Raw genomic sequence first — 24,304 nt, forward strand, 5'->3', positions numbered from 1 at the left:
CATCTTAGACCAATGTCAGAGGGCATGGATGAAATTGTTGAGACTCAGAATGAATGTTCTACTCACCTAAGACAGAAGTCATGCCTGCACAAGTCCCACCCATGTCCCTTCAATGTTAAGACACCTGAAGAATCACACCACTCTTATGAACAGTGAAAATAACCAAGTGCTGTGACCTTTATTCAGGCATTAAAAAATTTCTCTAATATGTCTGGCCTAAAGATAAGGACTTAATGGATATAGGTGTGGCGTGAGGGGAAAGGGATGGAAGAAGTAAGTAAGAGAAAATGCACAGGCAAAGGATGTTTTTCAAGGATTTATTTTTTGTTCCACCCATTAAAAAAAAGTTGGCATCATACAATTTCATTTTAGAATCATTCATTCATTCAACAAATATTTATTGAGCACCTAATATGTGCCAGGGAACAATCTAGGCACTGCTCTAGTCACTGGATACGTTTAAAGATTTAATATATCAAGTCATATATTGTTTTACCTAGACTTTGTTACCTAAACTTTTTTCTAAACCTAATAAACTTTTTATTCTAAATATACTAAAAGTTTTACTATGAAATTGCCCTGGGCATCAGTTCAGACTATGGAAATCCCTTCTCACAGAGAACAGATAGTTCATCCACCCTCCCTTGAACAGCAATTACCCATATCTCTAAGGGCTGTATATTTTTACAGGAAAAGAACTATCCACAAACTCAAATGCCTTTAGGAGTCAGGCCATTACATAAGAGAGCAGAGTGGGATGCATGAAAGGAGTATTTTGTTAGAGATATTGGTACAAGCAATATTTATCTTTCCTCTTTAGCTTTGCAGTAAGATACGTTCATGATGATAGTTTGATCCTTTGTTAGGAAAACAATAGGGAGAGGTGTGGTCTGTGATAAATGGGAGAAACAGCCGCTACTCAGCTACGGCAAATTGCTTTCAGTTTGGCATTGGACTCCAAGTTGCCGTATCTTTTCATTTGTCAAGAGAAGTTCAAAATCTGGAGTTTTATATGAAATATCCTAATTTTTAAATGTTGGCAACTAATAATAAAAATTTCTTATGATCTCATGCAGGTCAAGTGAAACATATCTGTCTCAGGCAGTGGCTGCTGTTTTCCAAGTTTCACAATAGAAGATTAGGGCTTTGTGACAGTGGGTGGCACTCTGACTTTTCTAGCTCTGTATCTCCAGGCCCAGCCTGCTGCCTGGCACTGTGTATGTTACACAAATAAAGAGTGAAAAACAAGTGATTTCTCCTTTCTGAATTCCTTGTTATCAGGCGTTAATTTGCACTTTGAGTAGCATGTTGTTTCCTCCTGACTCAGCCTCCAAGAGGGCAGAGATTACACACGCTGGCATCTGCCAGAGACCAGGTGATAGTAGTGCTGGAATATCTGACCAGAAATCCAAATAAACTACACACTAAGTCGGGGAGATGCTCTTTGAAAAGAAACAACATTTTTGGGTATTTTCATAAGTCAGATGGACAGATATCTTACCCTATTATGGAAGTGCATTGGTCTTCTTCAAATGTTTGCTTTCTACTTATTAGTGCTACAAACCTGGACAAGTCATTACCCTTCCTGAGTCTCAGTCTCCTGATCTGTAAAGTGGGAATCACCACTAATAGCTCCCTCCCAGGACTGTTGTGAAGATTAAATGAGCTAATGTATATCTGACTGGTTTTGTTTAGAAGATCACATAGATGGGAACTACAGGGCTTGGTTCCCATCACTGCAGCACTCAAATGCCACTGTGCTTCTCTGTGAATGTGAAGCTGCCCTCAGGGTTATTCCTGTCATCTCTGCTCAGCTCTGCTCTGGGTCCTACAGCCTGGCCGAAAGACTGCCTGTTCTACTTCTTACACACCTTTTTTTTTTTTTTAATATAGGCAGTTTCTCAATGAAATTTCAAGAATATTTGCTTTTACCTAGCATATTTTGAGTCCTGTTGTTTCTGATAGATGTTCTGATTTACTTTTTCAGATTGGTGCATTTACCACCCAATCCTATCAGTAAAGGTAGCTGTAGATTTAGTCTGTACACTAGGACCTGCATTGCCTTGACTGGAGAATTGTAAGATAAGATATACTTTATCATCAGATTTTCTCCACTCACTATTTCTACAACTGTTCTTTTTCTTTCTTCTTTTTTTTTTTTTTTTGTTAATGAGACTGTAAAAATACAGGGGCTTTCCAGTTATTTGCATGTGCTCAGAATGGTAAAAGTAACTGATGGTCTAAAAATACTACGAAAAGAACCACCAGCCTGTTTTGTATACCATGAAGCAGAAGCATCAACTCTCAGATCTCCTGGTTATATGAATGGGGGGGTCACAGGTGAAAATGTCTTCTCCAGTTCTTCCCTGAAAGGGAGAACAATCCAAATTGCAACTGTTCCTTCTTTCATCTGCCAGGTGCTATGGCTGCTAATCTACAGGTCAGCAGTTCAAATCCACCAGGCGCTCCTTGGAAATTCTATGAGGCAGTCCTACTCGGTCCTATAGGGTCTCTATGAGTCAAAATCGACTCAACAGCAAAGCGTTTGGTTTTTGGGTTTGGTCCAAGGGGCTAAGGATACAATGATAAAAATGACAGACATAGTCCCTGCCCTTATAAATTTTGAAATTGGAGGGGAGGAGTGGTGAGGAGTCAGATGTTAAATTTTTGTACAAGTAATTGTTTAATTATAGTTTTTGTGAGTGCTTCGAAAGAAAAGAATGGTGTACAACACAAGGAGAACACACAATTTAAGTCCATAATACTCTAGTGGGTAGTGACTTTGAGAGTAACACCTTTCTTGGATTTTTTTAGGGGGATCAGTGAGGATTCGCAGGTGAAGAGAGGGAAACGGTCTTCTAGGCAAGGAGAACCATGTGTGTAAAGGCCCTGAGGCAGAAAGGAGCTGCAGAAAAATATATTTATATCTTATTCCAATACAGCCTTTCCTTGTAATAGGAAAAAATTAAGTTGTGTACTTTAGAGACGTAGTTGTGGGGAAGGATTATATTTTTACCACACTTTACTTGGATAAAGCACTGGACTGCTAATTAAAAGGTCAGCAGTTCGAAACCACCAGCGGCTCCACAGGAGAAAGATGTGGCAGTTTGCCTCATAAAGATTTACAGCCTTGGAAACCCTGTGGGGTCACTATGAGTTGAAATCGACCCAATAGCAGTGGGTTATATTAAATGAACTCAAATATCACTTGTTGAACATTAAGCCCTTGGAAAATTTGAGAGAAAGGAGAAATATGGATCATAGAAATTAAGCTTCATGGCTTTAAATTGTGATCTAACCAGTTAACCAGTAACAACACCAGAAAATAATTCCAACTCATGGTGACCCCATGTCTGCGGAGTAGAACTCTGTTCCATAGCATTTCCACAGCTGTCATCTTTCAGAAGCCAGGCCTTTCATTTATGATACTTCTGGGTGGGTTTGAACCACCAACCTTTCAGTTAGCAGCAGAGCACTTACCTGTTTGTGCCACCTTCTGAGTCTTAGTTTCTTCGTGTGTAAAATGAAATGATAACTCCTATTCTGAGATATTAAAATGGAAATAATAGCAGCTATTCTGAAGAAGTGTGAGGATTAAATGAGATAATTATGTAAAACACTGGATAGGCTCCATACCAAAGTTGAAGTCACATGTGTTCATATTCTATGGACAAAATATAAATAGTGCCTTCTGGAGATGTACAAAGAGGCAGCTATTATGCATTTCTTTTCTTTGTTTCCCACCCAGTAAGGATGTAGGAACAGAAAGTAAATATTAAGTGTTGATTCTATTTTTATTGATTTATTTACCAGCTTGCATTTTCTTATCAGAACAACAGATTTACATTAGAGAATAAATTATGTTATTTTGGTATGTAAGGTTCCAATGACACATTGTACAATAAGAAATGCAGTAAAGAAATGTAAAAAAAAAAAAATTAAGGGAAGGGAAAGTGACATATATTGGTTCCCCAATATGTTCCAAGCACTGTGCTATTATTAAAACCTCATGAACCCCATTTTACATATGAGGACAGTGAGGCTCACCGAAAGTAAGCAATTTGCCTAACGTTACACACTCATTGAGTTCAGAGCTAAGACTGAATAGAGAAAAATGTAAAAATGTGAGAAAAATACAAAGAACAAACAAATGAATCCATGGACAAATAGAAAACCATTAAGAATCAATTCCCTCATACTAGGAGCACAATATCACAAAAGGTATCAGTATCAAAAACATCAGTATCAATGCCACAAAAGCACAAACAGAATGAACAGACCCAACTTCCAGCATTATGGCTAGCATCAGCCTGCACAGTTGTGCCCTACAGACGTTTGCCTGGTAGCAGAGATACTAAGACTACCCCTATCGGTTTGTCTCTGAGATAGGAGATGAGGCCCAAGCTGGGATTCCCACCAACTGACTTCAGTCTCTACCCACTCTATCAGCTTCTTTACTCCCTGAGAGTCATTGAGGAGACTGTAAACCAAAGTCACAGAGGCCACTAAGAAAAAAGTAGTTCTCCACTGAGAAAGAGGAGAATCATGGGAACTTCCACTCATTCTAAGAAGTGGAACAGAATCAAGCAGAATGGGTCATTATTAACAAGAAAAAATAAAACTACAAAGCTGATCTGTGGGAGGGTTTTAAAACTGTAGAAATTTATCAAAATTTATCAAACAAATGACAATGCATTATTTTCTTTTTCTCGAACTTTGTCAATAAATCTTTAAAAATAAAATTTACCTAATACTTAAGCAACGTTGATTGATCATATAATTGTTGATAAAGATGAAGACAACTTGGATGTAAAAATACCTTTTGTCTATTGTCAATTTATTTATGAGAGTAACAATTAGAGAAAATGTTAAAAATCAGGTTATGGTGTTCAAAATATGCCCAAAGTCTACAGAATTCAATCACTATAGAAAATTTCATATGTCTTAACATGACATCATCATGAAACTATAATGTTAGTTTGTTCATTTATTCTTTCATTCATTCATTCTTCCAACAACTATCTGTTGAGTGCCTACCATGTACATGCATGAGCCGGGTGCTGACAATACAAAGAAGAATAGGGCACGGTGTCTTTTCCTGGGAATTTGCAAGATGGGGGAAGATGGGGCCGGGTAAAAACAGTAACTGAGGCTCCAGAGTAGAATCATATGATCACAGAGGGAATGAATGACCAGATCTGAATGCTTAAAACTTTACTTTCAATGAAGTAGGGTGCAGAATGATGAGAGATTGAAGGGAAAGGGAAGTCATGGTAGCCAGTTAGGAATTCAGACAATAAACAGGAAAAACTAAAGGAAGCTCCTAACATTGGGAGGGTTGGGGGATTAGAGTTAGAAGCTACAGAGTGTAGAATTCTGTCAGATGTGGGGAGAAGTAGTGAGAACGTAGGAGTTGGCTCCATGTCTCTACTTGATTGGTTGTTTGGTGATATTACCATTACCAGTTGCTGTTGAGTTGATTCCAACTCATGGTGACCCCATGTGTGTCACAGCAGAGCTGTGCTCCATAGGGTTTTCAATGGCTGATTTTTTGGAAGTAGATCACCAGGCCTTTCTTCCAAGTTACCTCTGGATGTTACTACTGTTGTTGTTGTTACTGTTCGTGGTATTTATATAATGTCAAATGAAATTAAAACTCTATGTTATTAAAATATAATCTAAATCTCTTAGATGTTTTGTGGAGGGAAGGCATTTTTTAGCTGCATTTTTACAATTTATTCATATTGATCCATGGAATAATGTTGTGTCATATACCCACTCCTCACTTGTTGACATGGTGAGTTTTCAAAGACCAGGTATTTATGCAAAAATCAGCATTATGTGAAAATGGAGAATGACCACATTAGATCACAAAATGGAGGATGACTACGTCATTACATGACTACCAGATTACATATTATATAACTGCCAAAATATATAATTACCTAACTGCCAAATTAAATCATTACATAACTGCCAAACCACTAAGAATCATGGCCCAGCCAAGTTGGCACATCATAGCCAGCATTACTCTCACCTCACACTTTGGCATTTGTTACTGCCAGACTTCTGTTGTTAATGTGCAAAAAAGTTGAGTAGTAGATTTTTTACTGTTGTCATAAATGCAAAATGTCGGATAACGAGATAGTCAATAAGTGAGGAGTAGGTATATTTGGTGTGATTGGTTGTTTTTAGATTTCTGCATGTGCCTTAAGCATGGAATTAAAAGATACATAGTTAAAAATAAGGCCAGCAAAAGGATGTGTCAGTCAATCTTAGGCATGGCCTTTAAATGTTATCCCTTATCTTTCTTACTTGATCTCAGGGAACCATCTCCTGAAACTTAAATTAGAAATTCAAAATATAGCTGTGACCTGTGTAAAGAAAAGCCAATTCTCCATTCAATCTTTGCAATATTCTGTAGGAAAAATCAACGACAGCCGACACTGAGAGGCAGGATTCAAAATTATATACTCAGTAATGACTTTTTTCCTAAGGGATTCAAAGTATTACTGGGCAAGTCATGTTTGTAACTAACTTCTTTACACAGTAGAATGGTTGTTGTTGTATGCTATTGAGTCAATTCTGACTTAGAGTGACCCTGTAGGACAGAGTAGAACTGCCCCATAGGGTTTCCTAGGTTGTAATCTTTTTGTGTGTGTGTGCTTTGGGAGAAAGTTTACAGCTCGAGTTAATTTCTCATACAAAAATTTATACACATTTTGTTATGTGACATTAGTTGCAATCCCTGTAATGTGACAGCACACTCCCCCTTTACGCCCTGGGTTTCCCATGTCCATTCAACCAGTTCCTGTCCCTTCCTGCCTTCTCATCCTGCCTCCAGACAGGAGCCGCCCATTTGGTCTCATGTATCTGCTTGAACTAACAAGCATGATCTTCATGAGTATTATTTACTGTTTTATAGCCCAGTCTAATCTTTGTCTGAAACATGGGCTTCGGGGATGTTTTAGTTCTGGTTTCAGAGCGTCCGGGGGCCATGGCTTCGAGGGTTCCTTCGGTCTCAGTCAGACCGTTAAGTCTGATCTTTTTATGTGAATTTGAGTTCTGTTACACACTTTTCTCCCGCTCCGTCAGGGACTCTCTGTTGTATTCCCTGTCAGGGCAGTCATTGGTGGTAGTCAGGCACCATCTAGTTCTTCTGGTCTCAGGCTAATGGAGTCTCTGGTTTATGTGGCTCTTTTATCTCTTGGGCTAATATTTTCCTTGTGTTTTTGGTGTTCTTCAATCTCCTTTGCTCCAAGTGGGTTAGGACTAATTGATGCATCTTAGACAGCCATTCACCAAAGTGGGATGAAAAGCATTTTCTTAATAAATTTTATTATGCTGATTGGCCTAGATGTATGCCAAAACCGTGGTCCCTAGACCCCAGCCCCAGCTACTCTGTCCCTCAAAGTGTTTGGTTGTGTTCAGGAAACTTCTTAGCTTTTGTTTTATTCTAGTTGTGCTTTGTTGTCCTTCCCTTCACCTAGCTTGTAATCTTTACAGGAGCAGATCACCAGGTGTTTTCCCCTATAAAGCTGCTGGTGGATTTGAACTGCCCACCTTTCAGTTAAGCTGCTTAACCATTGTACTACTAGGGCTCCTTAAGTGGGATGGAGGGAGGGAGATATCATCTAATTTTTATAGATGGGGAAATACAGTAAATTAGCAACATGCCCACATTAGAGAGTAACTGTCCATCTGAGCTGACTGGCCAAGAGGGAAAAAAATTCCAGGCTGGGATTCACAAGTTTACCACCTGCAAGACTTTGGTCTTACGTGAATCTCAGTTTCTTCTTTTGTAAACCAGAAAGCGGTGTGTGTGACGTTATACTTGCCTTGCTCAGGCTACACAACGGGGTGTTTGTGAGAATCTACCAAGAAATGTATATAAAGTACTTTGCAAGCTCAATAAATTATTACAGAAAAGTCAAGCATTTTCTTACAGCCTATTGCACAGTATAGGCATTAAACAATTGTTGATTAACTTAAGAGTTCTCATTTTGTATTTTCCAGGACTCTCAATCATTTTTTTGGGGGGGGGGGGTTGTCAATCATATATAGAGCTACATCTCCAGGGGCACATTTACAAACAATTTTTTCAGGCAGGAGCCAACTTAAAGCCTGCTATGGATTGAGCTATGTCCCCCAAAATATGTGTTGGAATCCTAATCTAACATCCACATATGTGGATGTGATCCCATTTGGAAATAAAATTTTCTTTGTCATGGTAATGAGGTCATATCAGTGTAGGGTTTATCTTAAACCTAATCATTTTTGAGATATAATAAGAGCAGATGAGGCACAGAGACAAGATGGATGATACATGGAGATCTCCAAGAAATCAAGGAATGCAGGAGCTAAAGAAGATGAAACAAGAATTTTCCCCCAGAGCCAACAGAGAGAGAGAGAGCCTTCCCCAAATAAATTTATGCTCGTTAAAGCCACCCACTTGTAATATTTCTGTTACAGCAGCACTAAAAAACTAAGACAAAGTCCTTGGGGCAAAAGGACTCACCCCTTCAAAAACTTAAGCACACATTTAGGCAGCTACACTCAAATCATAGGGCTCTAATCCAAATAACGTATGTGCTTCATAAAGTGCCCATCGGACTCTAATCTCCTCTGTCCTCATATTTCAGAGATTATCTCTTTCAGGCTTTTTGCACAGCTCAAGGTTTCATTCCCCAGTGGCCAAGTGGAATGAATGTATATCCTATGCACTGAGCTTTCTCCTTAGCTGTGGGGGGAAAGAAAGCATCTTGGCTTTAAACAGAAATTGGCTTGATGTTTGGTGCACTCATATATAGGCACTGTACTATCCTGATGAACCATTGGACTGACACCCCAGAATCAGGTTAACACTTGGTTCCTTATTCTCAAGGCCCCACCATTCCTTATATCTAGAATCATAGAAGATTAGAACTGGAAGCCTCAGAAATGAACACAAAACCCTAACCAAAAAGCCACAGTCGGGGTTGGTTAGCTAGGAAACATAGCTATGTAACTGCCGAAGCAGAGCTAAAAGCAGCAGCTCCCATTTTGGATCTTTGCCACTACACTTTGCTATACAACACTGCATTTGCTAAATATGGTGTGTGATGGCTTCTGACTTTTCCTTCAATACTTCTGTGAGGAAGAGAGAGAGGAAGGAGAAAAGAAAGAGAGAGATTTTGATTGAATTGGAATCCTAGTTCTTACCTTTTGTTTCTAGATCTCATATTTTTCATATGTAGCCTCAAAACTTCATTTGAAATCCTTCAAGACTTCTTTAAATATTTGTGTAGCATTATTTTGCTTGCTGCATGTATAACTCAAAATAATTTTCCTATATCATCATTACCTTTTCTCTAGATGAGAAATTACCCCAATGTAGGCACCTGTTCTGGAAGTTACTCTAAACATCAGCCTGGGCACAGATGCTGGAAACCAAGGTTCCATGTTGAAACCGGTTTTCAGACATCACATGTGTCTGTGGCTTTGCAGTCTGATTGGGCTGCAACTCTGGTCACTTATTCATGGAAACATATTTACATGTGCAAATGATTAATAAATGCAGGTGCTTGAATTATTGTGAGTTTTTTTTTTTCCAACAGAGAAGGTATATGTGTTTACAATTTGTCACACAAATTTGACCTCAAGAGATTCATGCTTCTGTGTATTGGCCACTTCTGCTTCACACTAAGGGCACAGCAGGCATGACTGCCTACTCTTAGGGGTTCTCTTCTTTGGTAAACAGTTTGCAAGAAGCCCTAGGAACCACACTGCTATTCCAATGCAGCAGTTCTAGGAGATACAGGCTTTCAGGGTTTAAAAGGGGTTATTGCTTTCATTTTTCATGGCCATAAAATGAAAATAGTCAATTCATTATTGAGGAATCAAGTTTCAGATGCTCCAGTGTTATATACCCAAACAAGGAAGTTGTGCATTCACTTGTTTAAGCAATGGTAAGATAATTTGGTTATTCTTCCCCTTCTCCCACCCCCAAAGAAGCAACCAGTCATGAATGTTCTCTTCCACACACCTGTTGTATCTAAAATTGCTAGGACCTGGAGACCAGCTACATGTGTGTAGGTATGCCAAAATATGAGTAGTAGGTGAATTTCCTCTATCTGACCTACATCATTCCTGAACACAGCATTCAATCCATCTCTTGAACTCCTAAATATGCCAAGCATTATGAGAAGTGCTAGGTGGGTAGTATGTAAGGAGGGTAAACAGAATAGCTCTAATGAAAAGTGATACCTCCTATAGTTAAGGAAAGCATAAAGTACAAGGGCAAACACATGACAGATTACTGTTTTGGAGGTGAACAGAGAATGATCCAGAAAGATAGAGGTTATTGAATTTGAGTTAACTACGTGTTGTTGTTGTTACTGGCTGCTGTCAAGTCAGCCTCAGACTCATGGTGACTGCATGTACAATGGAACACTGTGATCCATAGGGTTTTCATTGACTGATTTTTAGGAAGTAGATTGTGAGGTCTTTCTTTCTTGTCTGTCTCAGTCTGGAAGCTCTGCTGAAACCTGTTCAATATTGTAGCAACATGCAAGCCTCCACTGACAGACTTGCGGTGCCTGCACTTGAAGTGAATTGGCCGGGAATCAAATCCAAGTCTTCCTCATGTGAGAATTCTATGACTGCTACCCATGTGGATGAGTGGAAAAGGAATTTTTGAGACAAAAGAGAAGATGCAAAGGCCAGGAAGCTGAAGACAGCATTTGGTGGTAGAAAATACAATAAGTCCAATATTCCTCAGAGGCAAGTGTGATGTGAGAATGGTTGATGGCAAACAAGGCTAACTAATGGTCAGAGACTAGTTTCTGAAGGGCCTCAAATGCCAGGCTGGGAACTCTATTGCAATGGTATTGGGAGGATGGCAGTGGAGGAGATCATAGAAGAGGTACTTGTATTACTCCAACCTCCAACTAAATCATTGCAGTGGGAATAAAGAGAAGCAGTGAGTTGAGGACATATAAAAGGACGCGATTAATTAGATGAAGGTGTTGGGGGTGGGGCACTAAGGACAAGTCTCCAGGATCCTTTCTAAGAACTCCAGAAGTGAAAGCTGTATGCGTGAGGCTGGGCCCCTCCAGAACCAAAGGGGACCTTCTTAGTCCTGAGTCTCAGGTCATGCAGTTTATTTGCATGGGGTTCTCCTCCCCTCATCCTTTGAGCTTTCTTCTCATCTACTGACCCTGAACTCAACTTTGCCCTATAGTTAATTTCTGTCACAGATCTCCCTGTTTCCCCTGGAGGGTGAAGCCAGAAGAGTTATTACTACAAACTCGGCCCCTCAGAACTCACCGTGAGCAGGTTGATCAGATCCATGTTGGGCTCTAAGTGGTGAGAAGCATTCTGCAGGGAGACCAGTTCACTCAAGGTAACAGAAAGCTGGTGCATTTTCACAATGTTCACTTTGTTCTCCTCTGTCCAGTCTGGGAAAATGACATGGACTGCTATCAAGTCTTTCAAGTGTACTCCAAGGATGGGGATTTTGAAGCCATCGCAGTCTGCAAAGGCCTTGCGGTAGTTGCAGTAATTGCCGTTGGAAGAAACCAGCTCTGTCATTTCATTCCAGTTCTGGGAACAAATGCAAAAGTAGAGCTTTCAAACTGCTGTCCTTTATTCCCACCCATCCCCAGGCCCTGCAATTGTGTGGCTAGGAAATTCCTCATCTATTGAGAGAAGTATCCATTGCACTAAACTTGTTGCATGAATATATTATCCAGGAAAAAAAAGAAAAACGTACTAGGCCTCGCTATGTGAGATGAACAGCCTGTTCCATTCCACGGCAAAATGAAAATTGCCTATGCCTCTGTCTACCTACTAGGGATGCTGGGATGTCAAATGGCATCGTGTATATTTAAGTATTTTGTGATTCACAGAAATATTACAGTCCAGAAATTCTAGCATGTATCATATTTAAGTTTCCTAGTTGTTCCAAGAAAATTACATGCAAGATATTACTTGAAGGTAAATCTGGGACAGTATGGGGTGGGGAAAGTTGCACTGATGTGTTAGACAACCGGAGTTTTGGACCCTGCTGCTAAGTAGAAGGGTGATCCTGAGTGAGTCACTTTACTTTTTTTCACCTCTATTTCCATTTCTGTAAGGAAGGAGAGTTCAAATAAGTAACTGCTAAAGACATACTGGCCTTTCCAATGCTCTATGAACCTCTGCCAGATTCTTATTCTTTATGACTTTTAAAAATTTGTGTTTGTTTTTTACTTGAAATTCAGTAAAAAGCTAAAAGAAAATATAACACATAATGAACCCCATTATACTTGAAATGAGTGCAGTGTTTGAGGTCAGACAGTGGGCTTCTGTGGCTTACTTCCTCTTGTTTATATAGATGGGTGATTGTTGGCCATCTAACAGCAACCAGACCTTCCTAACAGACCCCGATTTTGATCAGTCTACCCTTTCCTAAAGCAATCCTATGACTCAGAGCAGGGAGCTGTTCTATTCACAGGTCCAAAGACTCTGATTTCCCATCATTGTCATCCCATCCCTCTGGCTTGTGATTGGCTCAGGAACATCAGGTTTAGCCAATCAGTACACTGTATTCCTATGGCAACTGCTGTTTCTGGGGTGGGCATGTGACCTAAAGTGGCTCAATATGTCTAAAAAGAAAGTTATTAATTCCATGGCAGGTGAAGATGATGACAGGCAGTGGGAGGAGCTTTCCTTATCTCCAACTTTCATGGACAAAGGAACATAAGATTTTCCAGTTACCGCAGAACGACACCATCAGGAGAGAAGCCAGTCTGAGGAAAAAGACTCAAAAACATGATACTCAAAAGAAGGCAAACAACTGAGCCAGAGCTCTGATCACACCATGCCTGGAGTTCTGCTTCTTCTAGATTTCCAGATATATGAGATGATACATTTCCTTATTTAAAAAAATTGATTTTGAGATGAGTTTTCTTTAACTTGCAGCTAAAAGTGTCCTTACTGATATATTGAAATATACTCTTAGAAAAAAATCTTTTCATAAGGATGAAATACTCCTTTTTTGCTCAATAGGGAAAAAATTATTGTGGTCTAGAAATAAATACAGCAGAAAAACTAAGTTTGGGAAATCATCTTTACCTAAAATATGGAGCCCTGGTACACAATGGCTAAAGCACTCAGCCACTAACAAAAAGGTCAGTGGTTAGAACCCACCAGATGTGGCCTGACACATAAAAAACCAAAAAACCAAACCCACTGCCTTCGAGTCAGTTCTGGCTCATAGTGACCCTATAGGACACAGTAGAACTGCCCTGTAGAGTTTCAAGGAGAAGGTGGTGGATTCGAACTGACAATCTTTTAGTTGGTAGATGTAGCCCTTAACCACTACACCACCAGGGTTTCCACCTAACACATAATAAGTACTAAATAAATATTTGTTGAATATTTACAACTACAGTATGTTAACAGGATGTCAAGGCTCTCTTGTTGGGGTCCTTACCACCTCTGACCTATTTTTCCAAGTGGACTTGGCTGATCCGAATATCCCCTTCCTACTTTGCCCCCATGTGTAACCTACCATTGGCCTAGGAGGAAAACTTTCCCATTCTGAATAGTGTTTATCAAGAGTATACTAAACCTAAACAGTTTACGAATGAAGTTTTTACTTGGAATTAGGATAAGATCCACTGTACCTTTGTAACTTCTGAAGAAAGATGAGAGTGGGTCTCTTTGAGGCGTGAAATGGAACTATGACTTAGGCCGCCCACCACTGCCATCAAGGTGTTAAAATTTTTGAGCTGAAGGAGCTTCTGCAATAAAAATGTTAACATAAATATTTTGTAAGGATTTTGGGATTATTCTAAACTTTCTGTGCATGTAAAATTTTAATGACAATCTAAAAATAATATTAATTTAAAATGTAGCACAAGTGGACTCCATTAGAAAAATATAACAATTATTTCACAGAAAAGTAGGGCAACCTTAAATGCTTCTAACTATTGCTTTTTAAAAGCAATCTTCTTGCATGAGAGCAGTCTGATTTGTTCATTAGGCACCTAATGAGTGGTTTAATTGCCTGATGTCCTTATATTTGAACGCCTAATTTCCTCAATGCTTTTCTCTACAGAGTGAATGAACAGCTATAACAATCCTTTTAGAACTCTGGTCCTGATTGCCAGACATACCTTTGCAACATTGATAAACTTCGTGATGACCTCTGCCCTCTGCTGGGGTGTTGGTTTGCTAAGAACCATCAACTGGACCCACTTAGAGATTCCATTAAATAAAGCAATAGATCTCTCCAAGGTTGGGTTATTCTCTAGGCAGCCATGGATGACGTAACTTTGGTAATCGGTGAACTGGTAAAGGAAAAGTCAGAGATTCTGAATTATAACAGAGCCTTTAAAAAAATAGAATTTTGCATAGAAATTAAAATGCTGCGTAGAAGACAAGAGATACTGTTTTAAAGCAAAATAAGTATTTCATCCATTTCACATTATAGTGACATCCTGCAATTTCAAATATACATACATCTTTAAAATGTTATTTTGTTGCATTTCATACAAACCCCCACACTCTCTTGCATATCACAGTTTGGTGGGAGGAGGAAGGGACCAGAATGGTCATACTCCAGTGAGTCCCAAATCTGCTACAATATCCACCTAGGGCATTTGTTAAAATACTGATTCCTGGGGCCACCCCAGACCTAAAGGATCAGTATCTTCAGAGGAAGAGCTTAACCTGCTTCTAGGGGTTCCAATGATCAGCAAGTTTGAGAAACAATGCTATACATTAGAGAAGAGAAAATGAGCATAAATATAATGATTATAAGTCAGAGCCATTTTGTAAATCTTCTTTTCAAGAAAAAAAAAAGAGGTAAGATAAAATAGCAATTGAAGTAAGGCAGCTCTTTAGTAAAACAGACACATTTTCAAAAAGTCAGCATGGATGCCACCTAATATTAGGGAGCCTACTGTCATACATATGGTGCAGGGAATTCCCTCCCATGGCCTGCCTGTGGGGAATTGCTAAGGTCTTCTCCAAGTTGGATTGCTTAGGGAAATACTCAGTATTTCAGAAATCCATGCTTCTAACCAGATGCTCTTACTTTGCAAGCAGGAATGTAATTCATTTCCTGGCACCTTTGAACAAAAGGAGGAGGGGTGACTGCTGCAGAGCTTGGTGACACAAAGAAAAGCAACTGACTGATTGTGGACCATTGTGGAAATGGGATCCCAGCAAGCAGATAGTGAGTAGGTGACTAGGGAGGGGTAAGAGTCCATAGGAAGAAAGGAAATATTGTGGAGGAGGGAAGCTCTCAAGATGAGCAGGAAAGAAAAATTTGATTCGAGATCTCGATCCTTGGGAAAGAAACAACCCAATGCTGAGATTTTCTTCAAAGTTCACAACTTCTATTTTCAAACTACACCCATAATTAGGCATTCACCCAAATCCCAGCCTAAATAATTCTTCCCGAAAATGAAAAGGCATATAGCAAAACACCTTCACTTGGGAGAAGTCAACAGAGTGAATGGCTAAATCTCCACCAAGTATTTTGAAAGTCATGCTTTAAACATATGAAAGGAGACATTGAAAATAGTGACAGAAATATAGCTCCCGAGCCATAAAATAAAGACAGGATAATATTTATCTTTGGTTAGAAGGAATTGTTCCTATGAATTAAGGGCACTTTTCCAGTGGAGCATAGTGACAGAGGCTGCCAACACTTCAGAGTATGAAAATGTAGCTCTCGGGAAAGTTGGCATGGTGGTTGTTATCCTTGGAAGAATAAATGTTAAGTTTCTTACTGAGATCCGTCTAAAAGATTTATGCTCCAGAAAAGTGAGGTGCTCAGCCAATTCAATGGGCTCCAGATGGTCAAACAGCAGACAGGCTTTTCCCTTCTTGGATACTTTTTTCCTCTGTGTGACTCTTCTCATCCAGTCATAGGAAGGACTACAAAAGAAGAGTGAGTCTGGTCAGTGCGCAGAAAGCCCATTTCACTGAATGGAAGTTATTAACCTACTGACTTTGAAATTCTTGGCTTGCTTCCAGGGGCCTGAGCAAAACACATGCCCTGCTTTTTATATTTGAAGAGAAAACCACCGCCCCATTGCGAATAGAACATAAACTTTGAGTTGTTTTTCCAGACAGAATGGGTTTACATTGATCCACCCAGAATCTCCTACTTGGTCCTCCTAGGGACCAGGAAGGTCTGGATCTTAAAGGAGAGGTCAAGGCTAGGCATATAATTGTGGGTGTTTATCAGCATTTAGGTGGTGAGTTAAGGAATGTGCAAACCACCAGAAGCTATGGTTCTCACACTTCAGTGTCATATGAATTATCTGGAAAGCTTATTATAAAGACAGAGGCCTATATCCCACCACCAGAAATTCTGATTTGTTAGGGCTGAACCTGAATAATCTGTATTTTTAAGAAACATCTTCGATGATTCCTGGATTACAGACTGTGAGTGCCTGGGACACAAGAGCGTACATTAGTTAGCAAGATGCATAATCAGACTTAAGGGTCATGAGATAATTTTTCTCTGTGCAAAGTTAGGTAGTTGATAGGAAACTCTAGTCTAATTAGCACCAAGTTCTAATAACTGAGCTAACCAGCTCCTGGTACAACTATGGTCAACATTTGTTCAATCTCAGGCCAACCTCAGAAGCACTGTGGTACAGAGCTTCTCAGGAATCTTATTAAAATACAGATGAAAACTCAGCAGGTCTGGGGTGTGACCCAACATTCTGCATTTATAATCAGCTCCCAGGTGATGTCAATGCTGCTGTTCTCTAGATCACACTGAGAAGCAAGGGCATAGGAGACATTAACTAGATTCATAAGTAGTGAGCATCTATTATGTGCCAAATGTTTTCACATATTATCTTGTGAACTTATTGGATGCTCACAATAACGCCATGAGAAAGGTGTTATCCTTATTTTATAGATGAGAAACTGAAGCTTGGAAAGATGAGTTATCTTCAAAGTAGCTGTGCTAAAAGCTGCAAGACTTCCCTTAAAGGAGCAAATCTAAATTGTGAAATGATATGGATTAAGATCAAGTGAGGTCATCAGTAAACAAAAAAACCAAACCCGTAGCTGTCGAGTCAATCCCGACTCATAGCGACACTATAGGACAGAGTAGAACTGCCCCACAGTGTTTCCAAGGAGCGGATGGTGGATTCAAACTGCCAACCTTTCGGTTAGTAGCTGATTACTTAACCACTGTGCCACCAGGGCTCCCTCCCAAAAGCCATGAACTTGTGTTTGAAAGAAGCTTGTGACACTCTTACATGCTGGATATGTCGATGAGGCTGATGTGTTTTTCATATCCTAATTGAATAGCTACTTCCCGAAATTCCTCAGTTATACGAATCAAACCAAGATCCAAATTAAACTCTGCAGGAAACTTCAGAATCCAGTACCTGAAATACAACAAATATTTTTTGAAAGCTGGAACGTGTCACCTTGGACCTGTATGGAAATTATCACATTATTTCACAGAATACAACACCACACCCCAAATTAGAAATATCTCCCCTCCACCCCCCACATTGAGTCTCTCTCTTCCCACATTGAATCACAGAATGAAGTCCACCACTGCCACCCTGAGCCTCTCTTTCTGTTTCTCACTAGAACCATAAAAAAAAAAAAAAAAACAGACGAGAGGAAATGCTTCCCCCCAGTTCATGGCAAGAAAATGGGGAATGTAGGTGGTGCGGGAGAAGAAAATGAATAAAATGAATTCACCCTTCCTGAGAGCCGATTTCACTCCCTAAACAAGCTTACCACTGCTTGACCTCCACCCCACTAGAAAGATAAATTCTACCCCCTAGAACTGAAGAGGGTCAATTTCAAAAAAGTCAAAAAAAGGGAGATCTGAGTTGATCCTATTTTCCAAACTAGATCTGCGACTAGGTCTGCTGCTTGGGGAGAAGGGAGATGTCAACAATCCCAGAACCAGAAACCACAAGGCAATTAAAATTTGAAGTATATTTACCTCATGAAGTAGCAGATCTTTAATCGAAATTCATTGCACCTTTCTCCACTGGCATTTTGATACGTGCTCTGGTTAAAGAAAATGTTCTTGACCTTTGTTTCCTTTGCACCCACCTGCAACTGCTTTCCCAATTTAGATGAATTCCTAATAAAAGGGCCATACTGGGTTATGTGGACACCGAAATAGAGAGAGGAATGGACACTGATAATTTCAAAGCTGAATAAGCAAAATTTAATTTATTATTGCTCTGGGATATACTTTTTATCTGGAAGAGAGTACACTTATAAAATTAGTTTAATCTCCCTGAGCACTTACCAACCATGAAGGTAAATTGTAATTATAAACGTACGTACTGCCAACTACAGATAATTAAAATTGATGGCATACACAAGCACCCTTTTTTCCAGAGCCCTAGGATTATAAGATGGAAAAAGATTTTGTGTTTAGGATTAATGTCTTTTATAAGTACACTAATTTCTTTAGTATCTGAAATTGTCATTTTTCAGGTCTATTAATATGAAGGTTGTGTTGTAATTTGATCTCATGTCTATTCATTCATACTCTTTTAAACAAATACTTATTGAGCTTCTGCTCTATGCCAGGTACTGTGGATATGCAGTGAACAAGGACTCCAAAGTGTTATAGATTTAATTGTGTTCCCAAAGATAGTTAAAATCTTAAACCCTGTACCTGTCAATGTGACCTGTTTGAGGAAATAGGGTCTTTCTTTGTAGATGTTATCAGTCAAGTTAATGAGGTCATACCAGAATAGGGTAGGTCCGCATTCTACATGACTGGTGTCTTATAAAAGAGGAGGACAGACACTGAAATAGGGTCACGTGCAGGGGGAAGACACCATGTAAAGATTCATCTATAAGCCAAGGAACACCAAGGAATGCTTAGGACTACCAGGAGTTGGAAAAGACAAGGAAGGATCTTCCCCTAGAGTGAACAGAGAGAGAGCATGGTCCTGACAGTGCCTGGAGTTTGGACCTCTAGTCTCCAGAACTTTGAGATGATAAATTTCTGTTTCTTATTTGTTTGCTTTGCTTTGTTTTACTCCACTTTGTGGTATTTTTTGGCAGTCCTAAGAAGCTAAGACACAAAGGGAATAAACCTTAAAGAAATGTCGACTCACAGGCACTTTTCAACTTGTGTACAATCTGTACTTTCACATGTTAGATTATGTATGTCCAAATATCCCTTTTTACTTGTGTTTGCTACATCAGTGGACATACTAAGAGTGAGAATAGCATTTGTGGATATATTCTTTGGACAATATTTGGCTCCTGGAGAGGCGTGAGGCCTAACTGAATCAATCCAGTCCATCCTTCCTTCCCTATGCCCTGCCTTCCAACAGTGGGCCCCATGGAGCCCAGGCTCTTTCTCACTTCAGGACAAAAGTCACCTTACCCTTTCTCACATGCTCTGCTATTGTGAGGTTGTAGGGGGCCTGAGAGAAGTTCAAAGTGAAGGAAGCTTGAAGCAAGCAGTAGAAGCTCCACTTGGTCCAGGCAGTGGTAGCAGGCACTGGTAACACTTGCCAGACCCTCCCCCTGGCAGGCTCCCTGTGCCCTGAAGGGCTTCTCACTCACCTGCAGTACACCTTGAGCTTAGAGAAGGCGAAGACCACAGGTACCAACAGTAGAGGTTATATAACATACCTTAGGTCTTGGAGGGGCGGTGGGAGGGAGCTCCTTATAAATGTGAGACCGTTTTTCTATTTTCAATCATTTGGCTTTCAAATACCTTTCAAGACTGCATTATGTATAAAACTGGTGGACTTGTTGTTGTTAGGTGCCGACGAGTTGGTTCCAACTCACAATGACCGTATGTACAACAGAACAAAACACTGCCCAGTCCTGTGCCACCCTCACGATTGTTGTTATGCTTGAGCCCATCGTTGCAACCACCACTGTGTCATCTCTTCTTGTTAAGGGTCTTCCTCTACTTTACCAAGCAGGATGTCCTTCTCCAGGGGCTGGTCCCTCCTGGTAACATGTCCAAAGTACGTGAGACGAAGTCTCAACGTCCTCGCTTCTAAGGAGCATTCTGGCTGTACTTCTTCCAAGACAGACTTGTTCATTCTTCTGGCAGTCCTATGGTATACTCAATATTCTTCATCAGCACCATAATTCAAAGATATCAATTTTTCTTCAATCTTCCTTATTCATTGTCCAGCTTTCATATGCATATGAGATGACTGAAAATACTATGGCTTGGATCAGATGCACCTTAGTCCTCAAAGTGACATCTTTGCTTTTTAACAGTTTAAAAAGGTCTTTTGCAGCAGATTTCCCCAATGCAATGTGTCATTTGGTTTCTTGACTGCTGCTTCCATGGCTGTTGATTGTGGATCCAAGTAAAATGAAGTCCTTGATAACTTCAATCTTTTCTCTGTTTATCTTGACATTGCTTATCAGTCTAGTTGTGAGGATTTTTGTTTTCTTTATGTTGAGATGTAATCCATACTGAAGGCTGTGGCTTTGATCTTCATCAGTAAGTGCTTCAAGTCTTCTTCACTTTCAGCAAGCCCAAGGTTGTGTCATCTGCATATCATAGGTTGTTAGTCTTCCTCCAGTTCTGATGTTGCATTCTTCTTCATGTAGTCCAGCTTCTCAGATTTTTGCTCAGCATACAGATTTAATAAGTATGGTGAAAGGATACAACCCTGATGCACACTGTTCCTAGCTTTAAATCACGCAGTTCTTTTTAGAAAGACTGCCTCTTGGTCTATGTACAGGTTCTACACAAGCACAATTAAGTGTTCCAGGATTCCTACTCTTTGCAACATTATCCATAATTTGTTATGATCCACACAGTCCAAGGCCTTTGTGTAGTCAATAAAACACAGGTAAACATCTTTCTGGTACTGTCTGCTTTCAGCCATGATCCATCTGACATCAGCAATGATATCCCTTGTTCCACATCCTCTTCTGAATCCAGTCTGAAGTTCTGGTAGTTCCCTGTCCATGTACTGCTGCAATCATTTTTCAATGATTTTCAACATAATTTTACTTGTGTGTGATATTAATGATATTTTTCAATAATATCCACATTCTGTAGCATCACCTTTCTTTGGAATGGGCACAAAAATGGATCTCTTCCAGTCAGGTTGGCCAGGTAGCTGTCCTCCATATTTCTTGGCATAGATGAGTGCGCACCTCCAGCATTGCATTCATTCTTTGAAACGTTTCAACTGGTATTCCATCAATTCCTGGAACCTTGTTTTTTGCCAGTGCCTTCAGCACAGCTTGAACTTATTCCTTCAGTACCACTGTTCTTGATCATATACTACCTCTTGAAATGGTTGAATGTCGACAAATTCTTTTTGGTACAGTGATTCTGTGTATTCCTTCCATCTTCTTTTGATACTTCCTGTGTCTTTCAATATTTTCCTCGTAGAATCCTTCAATATTACAACTCTAGCCTTAAATTTTTTCTTCAGTTCTTTCAGCTTGAGGAATGCCAAGCATGTTCCTCCCTTTTGATTTCCTAATTCCAGGCCTTCACACATTTCATAGTAATTCTTTACCTTGTCTTCTTGAACCACCTTTGAGATCTTCTGTTCAGTCCTTTTCATTCATCGTTTCTTCCTTTTGCTTTAGCTACTTGACATTCATGAGCAACTTTCAGTCTTTTTCTGACATCCATTTTGTTATTTTCTTTTTCTTTTTTTTCTGTCTTTTTAATGACTTCTTACTTTCTTCATGTATAATGTACTTGATGTCATTCCACAACTTGTCTGGGTCTTCAGTCGTTAGTGTCCGGTGCATCAAATCTATTCCTGAGAAGGTTTCTAAATTCAGGTGGGATATACCCAAGGAGGTATTTTGGCTCTCGTGGGCTTGCTCTAATTTTCTTTAGCTTCAAAGCCCCTGGCTTTGTTCTGTTCTCTTTCCACAAATGTAGTCGATTTGATTCCTGTATATTCCATCTGGTAAGGTCCACATGTATAGTCGTCATTTATGTTGTTGAAAAAAGATACTCTATTATGTGATCTCTAGCATAGGTTCTATCACCAAGGCCATATTTTTCCAACTACTGATCCTTCTTCGTTTCCAACTTTCCCATTCCAATCACCAGTAATTATCAATGCATCTTGACTGCGTGTTTGATAGTTTTCAGACTGCAAAAGTTAGTAAAAAACCTTGAATTTCTTCATCTTTAGCCTTAGTGGTTGGTGCATAAATTTGGATAATAGTCTTATTAACTGGTCTTCCTCGTAGGTGTATGATATTATCCTATCACTAACAGTGTTGTACTTCAGGATAGATCTTGAAATGTTCTTTTTGACAATGAACGTGATACCATTCCTCTTCAATTTGTCACTCAGAGAATAGTAGACCATATGATTGTCTGATTCAAAATGGCCAATCCCAATCCATTTTAGTTCACTAATGACTCGGATATCAATTTTTATGTATTCCATTTCATTTTTGACCACTTTCAATTCTCCTAGATTCATACTTCAATATATTCCATGTTTTGATTATTAATGGATGTTTACAGCTGTTTCTTTTCTCATTTTCAGTTGTGCCACCTCAGCAAATGAATGTCCTGAAAGCTGGACTCTATCCACATCATTAAGGCTGACTCTACTTTGAGGAGGCAGCTCATCCTCAGTTGTATTTTGAGTGCCTGCCAACTTGACGGGCTCATTTTCAGGCACTATATCACGGTGTACTTGTAGCTGCCCTTATTATAGAATTTGATTTCTAACTATGTTTTTTGGTTTTTAATGTCAGAGGAAATCTAATATTATTACCAATAAACAAATTACAGTAAACCTGTCAGAATGTTCTTTGTGTCTTGCCAGCAAGGGAAGATGTGAAAACATAGGTAGTATTTGTGCCTAATCCAAAACATATCATTTTGCCTGGCATTCCCATATGTCTTGCTGTATCTTCTATCCCAACCATTCTGGCATCTTGGAAGGAATAAATTAAGTCTTGAATCAGCTTTAAATATTCTTTCATCGCACAGTGAATCCTATGAGAGCTGGACTCCCTTGTTTTTCTGGGTCTTGCAAGTTTTCCGCTTTTGACAAGGTGCAGTCTTACCACTTTTCTATTGCTCTCTATCAGTGGAAAATATTTGAGTTTTCCCTTCTCTGACAGGTTCTAGCTTTTGGAGGTTTTACTGTCATTTACAGCAGAAATATTGAAGACAAGTTAGAAACATTCAGCCTATAGCTACGATTTCGTTCTACATATTAGTGGTTATTTTCAAGTGGAGCCAAAATGCCCAAATGAATAATGAACTTTTGATCCATCATCCAGATGTTTTGTCTAGACATCTCTATATATTAACAAGACAGCTGGATAACTAACTGAAGACTGCTAATTCATTTTAATCTACTGGCTTTGGATAGAGACTCTATCTAAATAATAAAAAAACTTTATTTATGACTGTAAAAATTACACAGTAGTTGAAAAGATATATGCAGAGAAGTTTTTCTGCCAATTCAGTGGATGATAAATACCATCGGTGCATCAGTAGAACTATTCTTGGCAAATAACTATTATTCAGCTCTCCATTGTCATCTGTTAAAAAAATAAAATAAAGAATGAGGAGACAACAGGGCTACTCTTCTCTTTTTCTAATACCAATAGAGAAACAATAGCATCAAAGATTTTTCATTGATTCAATTATCTTTTCCCTCCTTTTACCTTCTGATATTTGCTTGCAAGTTAAGGTGAGTCTGTCATTCTTTTGGTTTAGAATTGCCATATTTAGCAAGTAAACATAAAGAGTACTCAATTAAACATGAATATCAGATAAACAACAGATAATTTTTTAATATAAGTATGTTCCATGCATCATTTGGGATATACTTACACTGAAAACTTATTCATCATTTATCGGAAATTCAAAATTAACTGATCATCCTATGTTTTATCTGGCAACCCTACCCTGGTTTAACTCTGATTTTTATAACAATCATTTCAACAAACAACTCCTGTATGCCTGTTTGTGCAAGGAATTATTTTAAGTGCTGATGTGGATCCAGAAACACCATGATAAAAAGGATACACTTGTAGCATCAAAAACCTAGTAGGAGATAAAATATCTGTGTGCGAATATTGAATGCAGCAGACTGTGCTACCCACAACAGTATATACCATGTGCCATAAGAGAGTGCAAAGGGTGTGGGAGCATGGTGGAGGCAAGCAGTATTCCCGACAGAGAGATTAGGAATAATATTATGAAGAAAGCAACTTCTGAGATAAACCCTGAAGCTGAGTTTCAGTAAAAGGGGTATGGTAAAACCATGAAGGTAAAAGGGTGCCAGGAACGTTTAAGAAACATTAAGTGAACGATCTGGCGGGGGCATGAGCT

At 39.3% G+C, this 24,304-nt stretch overlaps 1 protein-coding gene across 7 annotated transcripts in view; it reads right to left on the reverse strand.

The window, feature by feature from the left end:
- The window catches only part of RASGRP3 (RAS guanyl releasing protein 3), a 130,589-nt gene that overhangs the window by 53,429 nt on the left and 52,856 nt on the right, over positions 1-24,304 (reverse strand). For 4 of the 7 annotated variants that reach the window (XM_064277214.1, XM_064277216.1, XM_023555272.2 and 1 more), the window contains 6 exons: positions 17,963-18,106; positions 17,256-17,387; positions 15,765-15,912; positions 14,142-14,315; positions 13,650-13,766; positions 11,308-11,583 (listed from right to left, as the gene is read on the reverse strand). In XM_064277214.1, coding sequence (XP_064133284.1) covers positions 11,308-11,583; positions 13,650-13,766; positions 14,142-14,315; positions 15,765-15,912; positions 17,256-17,387; positions 17,963-17,967 — 852 coding nt within the window. In that variant the 5' untranslated portion in view covers positions 17,968-18,106. Of the gene's footprint in view, positions 1-11,307; positions 11,584-13,649; positions 13,767-14,141; positions 14,316-15,764; positions 15,913-17,255; positions 17,388-17,962; positions 18,107-23,405; positions 23,509-24,304 lie in introns of all 7 variants that reach the window. The other 3 variants (XM_023555268.2, XM_064277217.1, XM_064277218.1) reach the window with 3 other exon arrangements.

The sequence above is a fragment of the Loxodonta africana genome, chromosome 26 (genome assembly GCF_030014295.1).
Source record: "Loxodonta africana isolate mLoxAfr1 chromosome 26, mLoxAfr1.hap2, whole genome shotgun sequence".
NCBI lineage: Eukaryota > Metazoa > Chordata > Mammalia > Proboscidea > Elephantidae > Loxodonta > Loxodonta africana.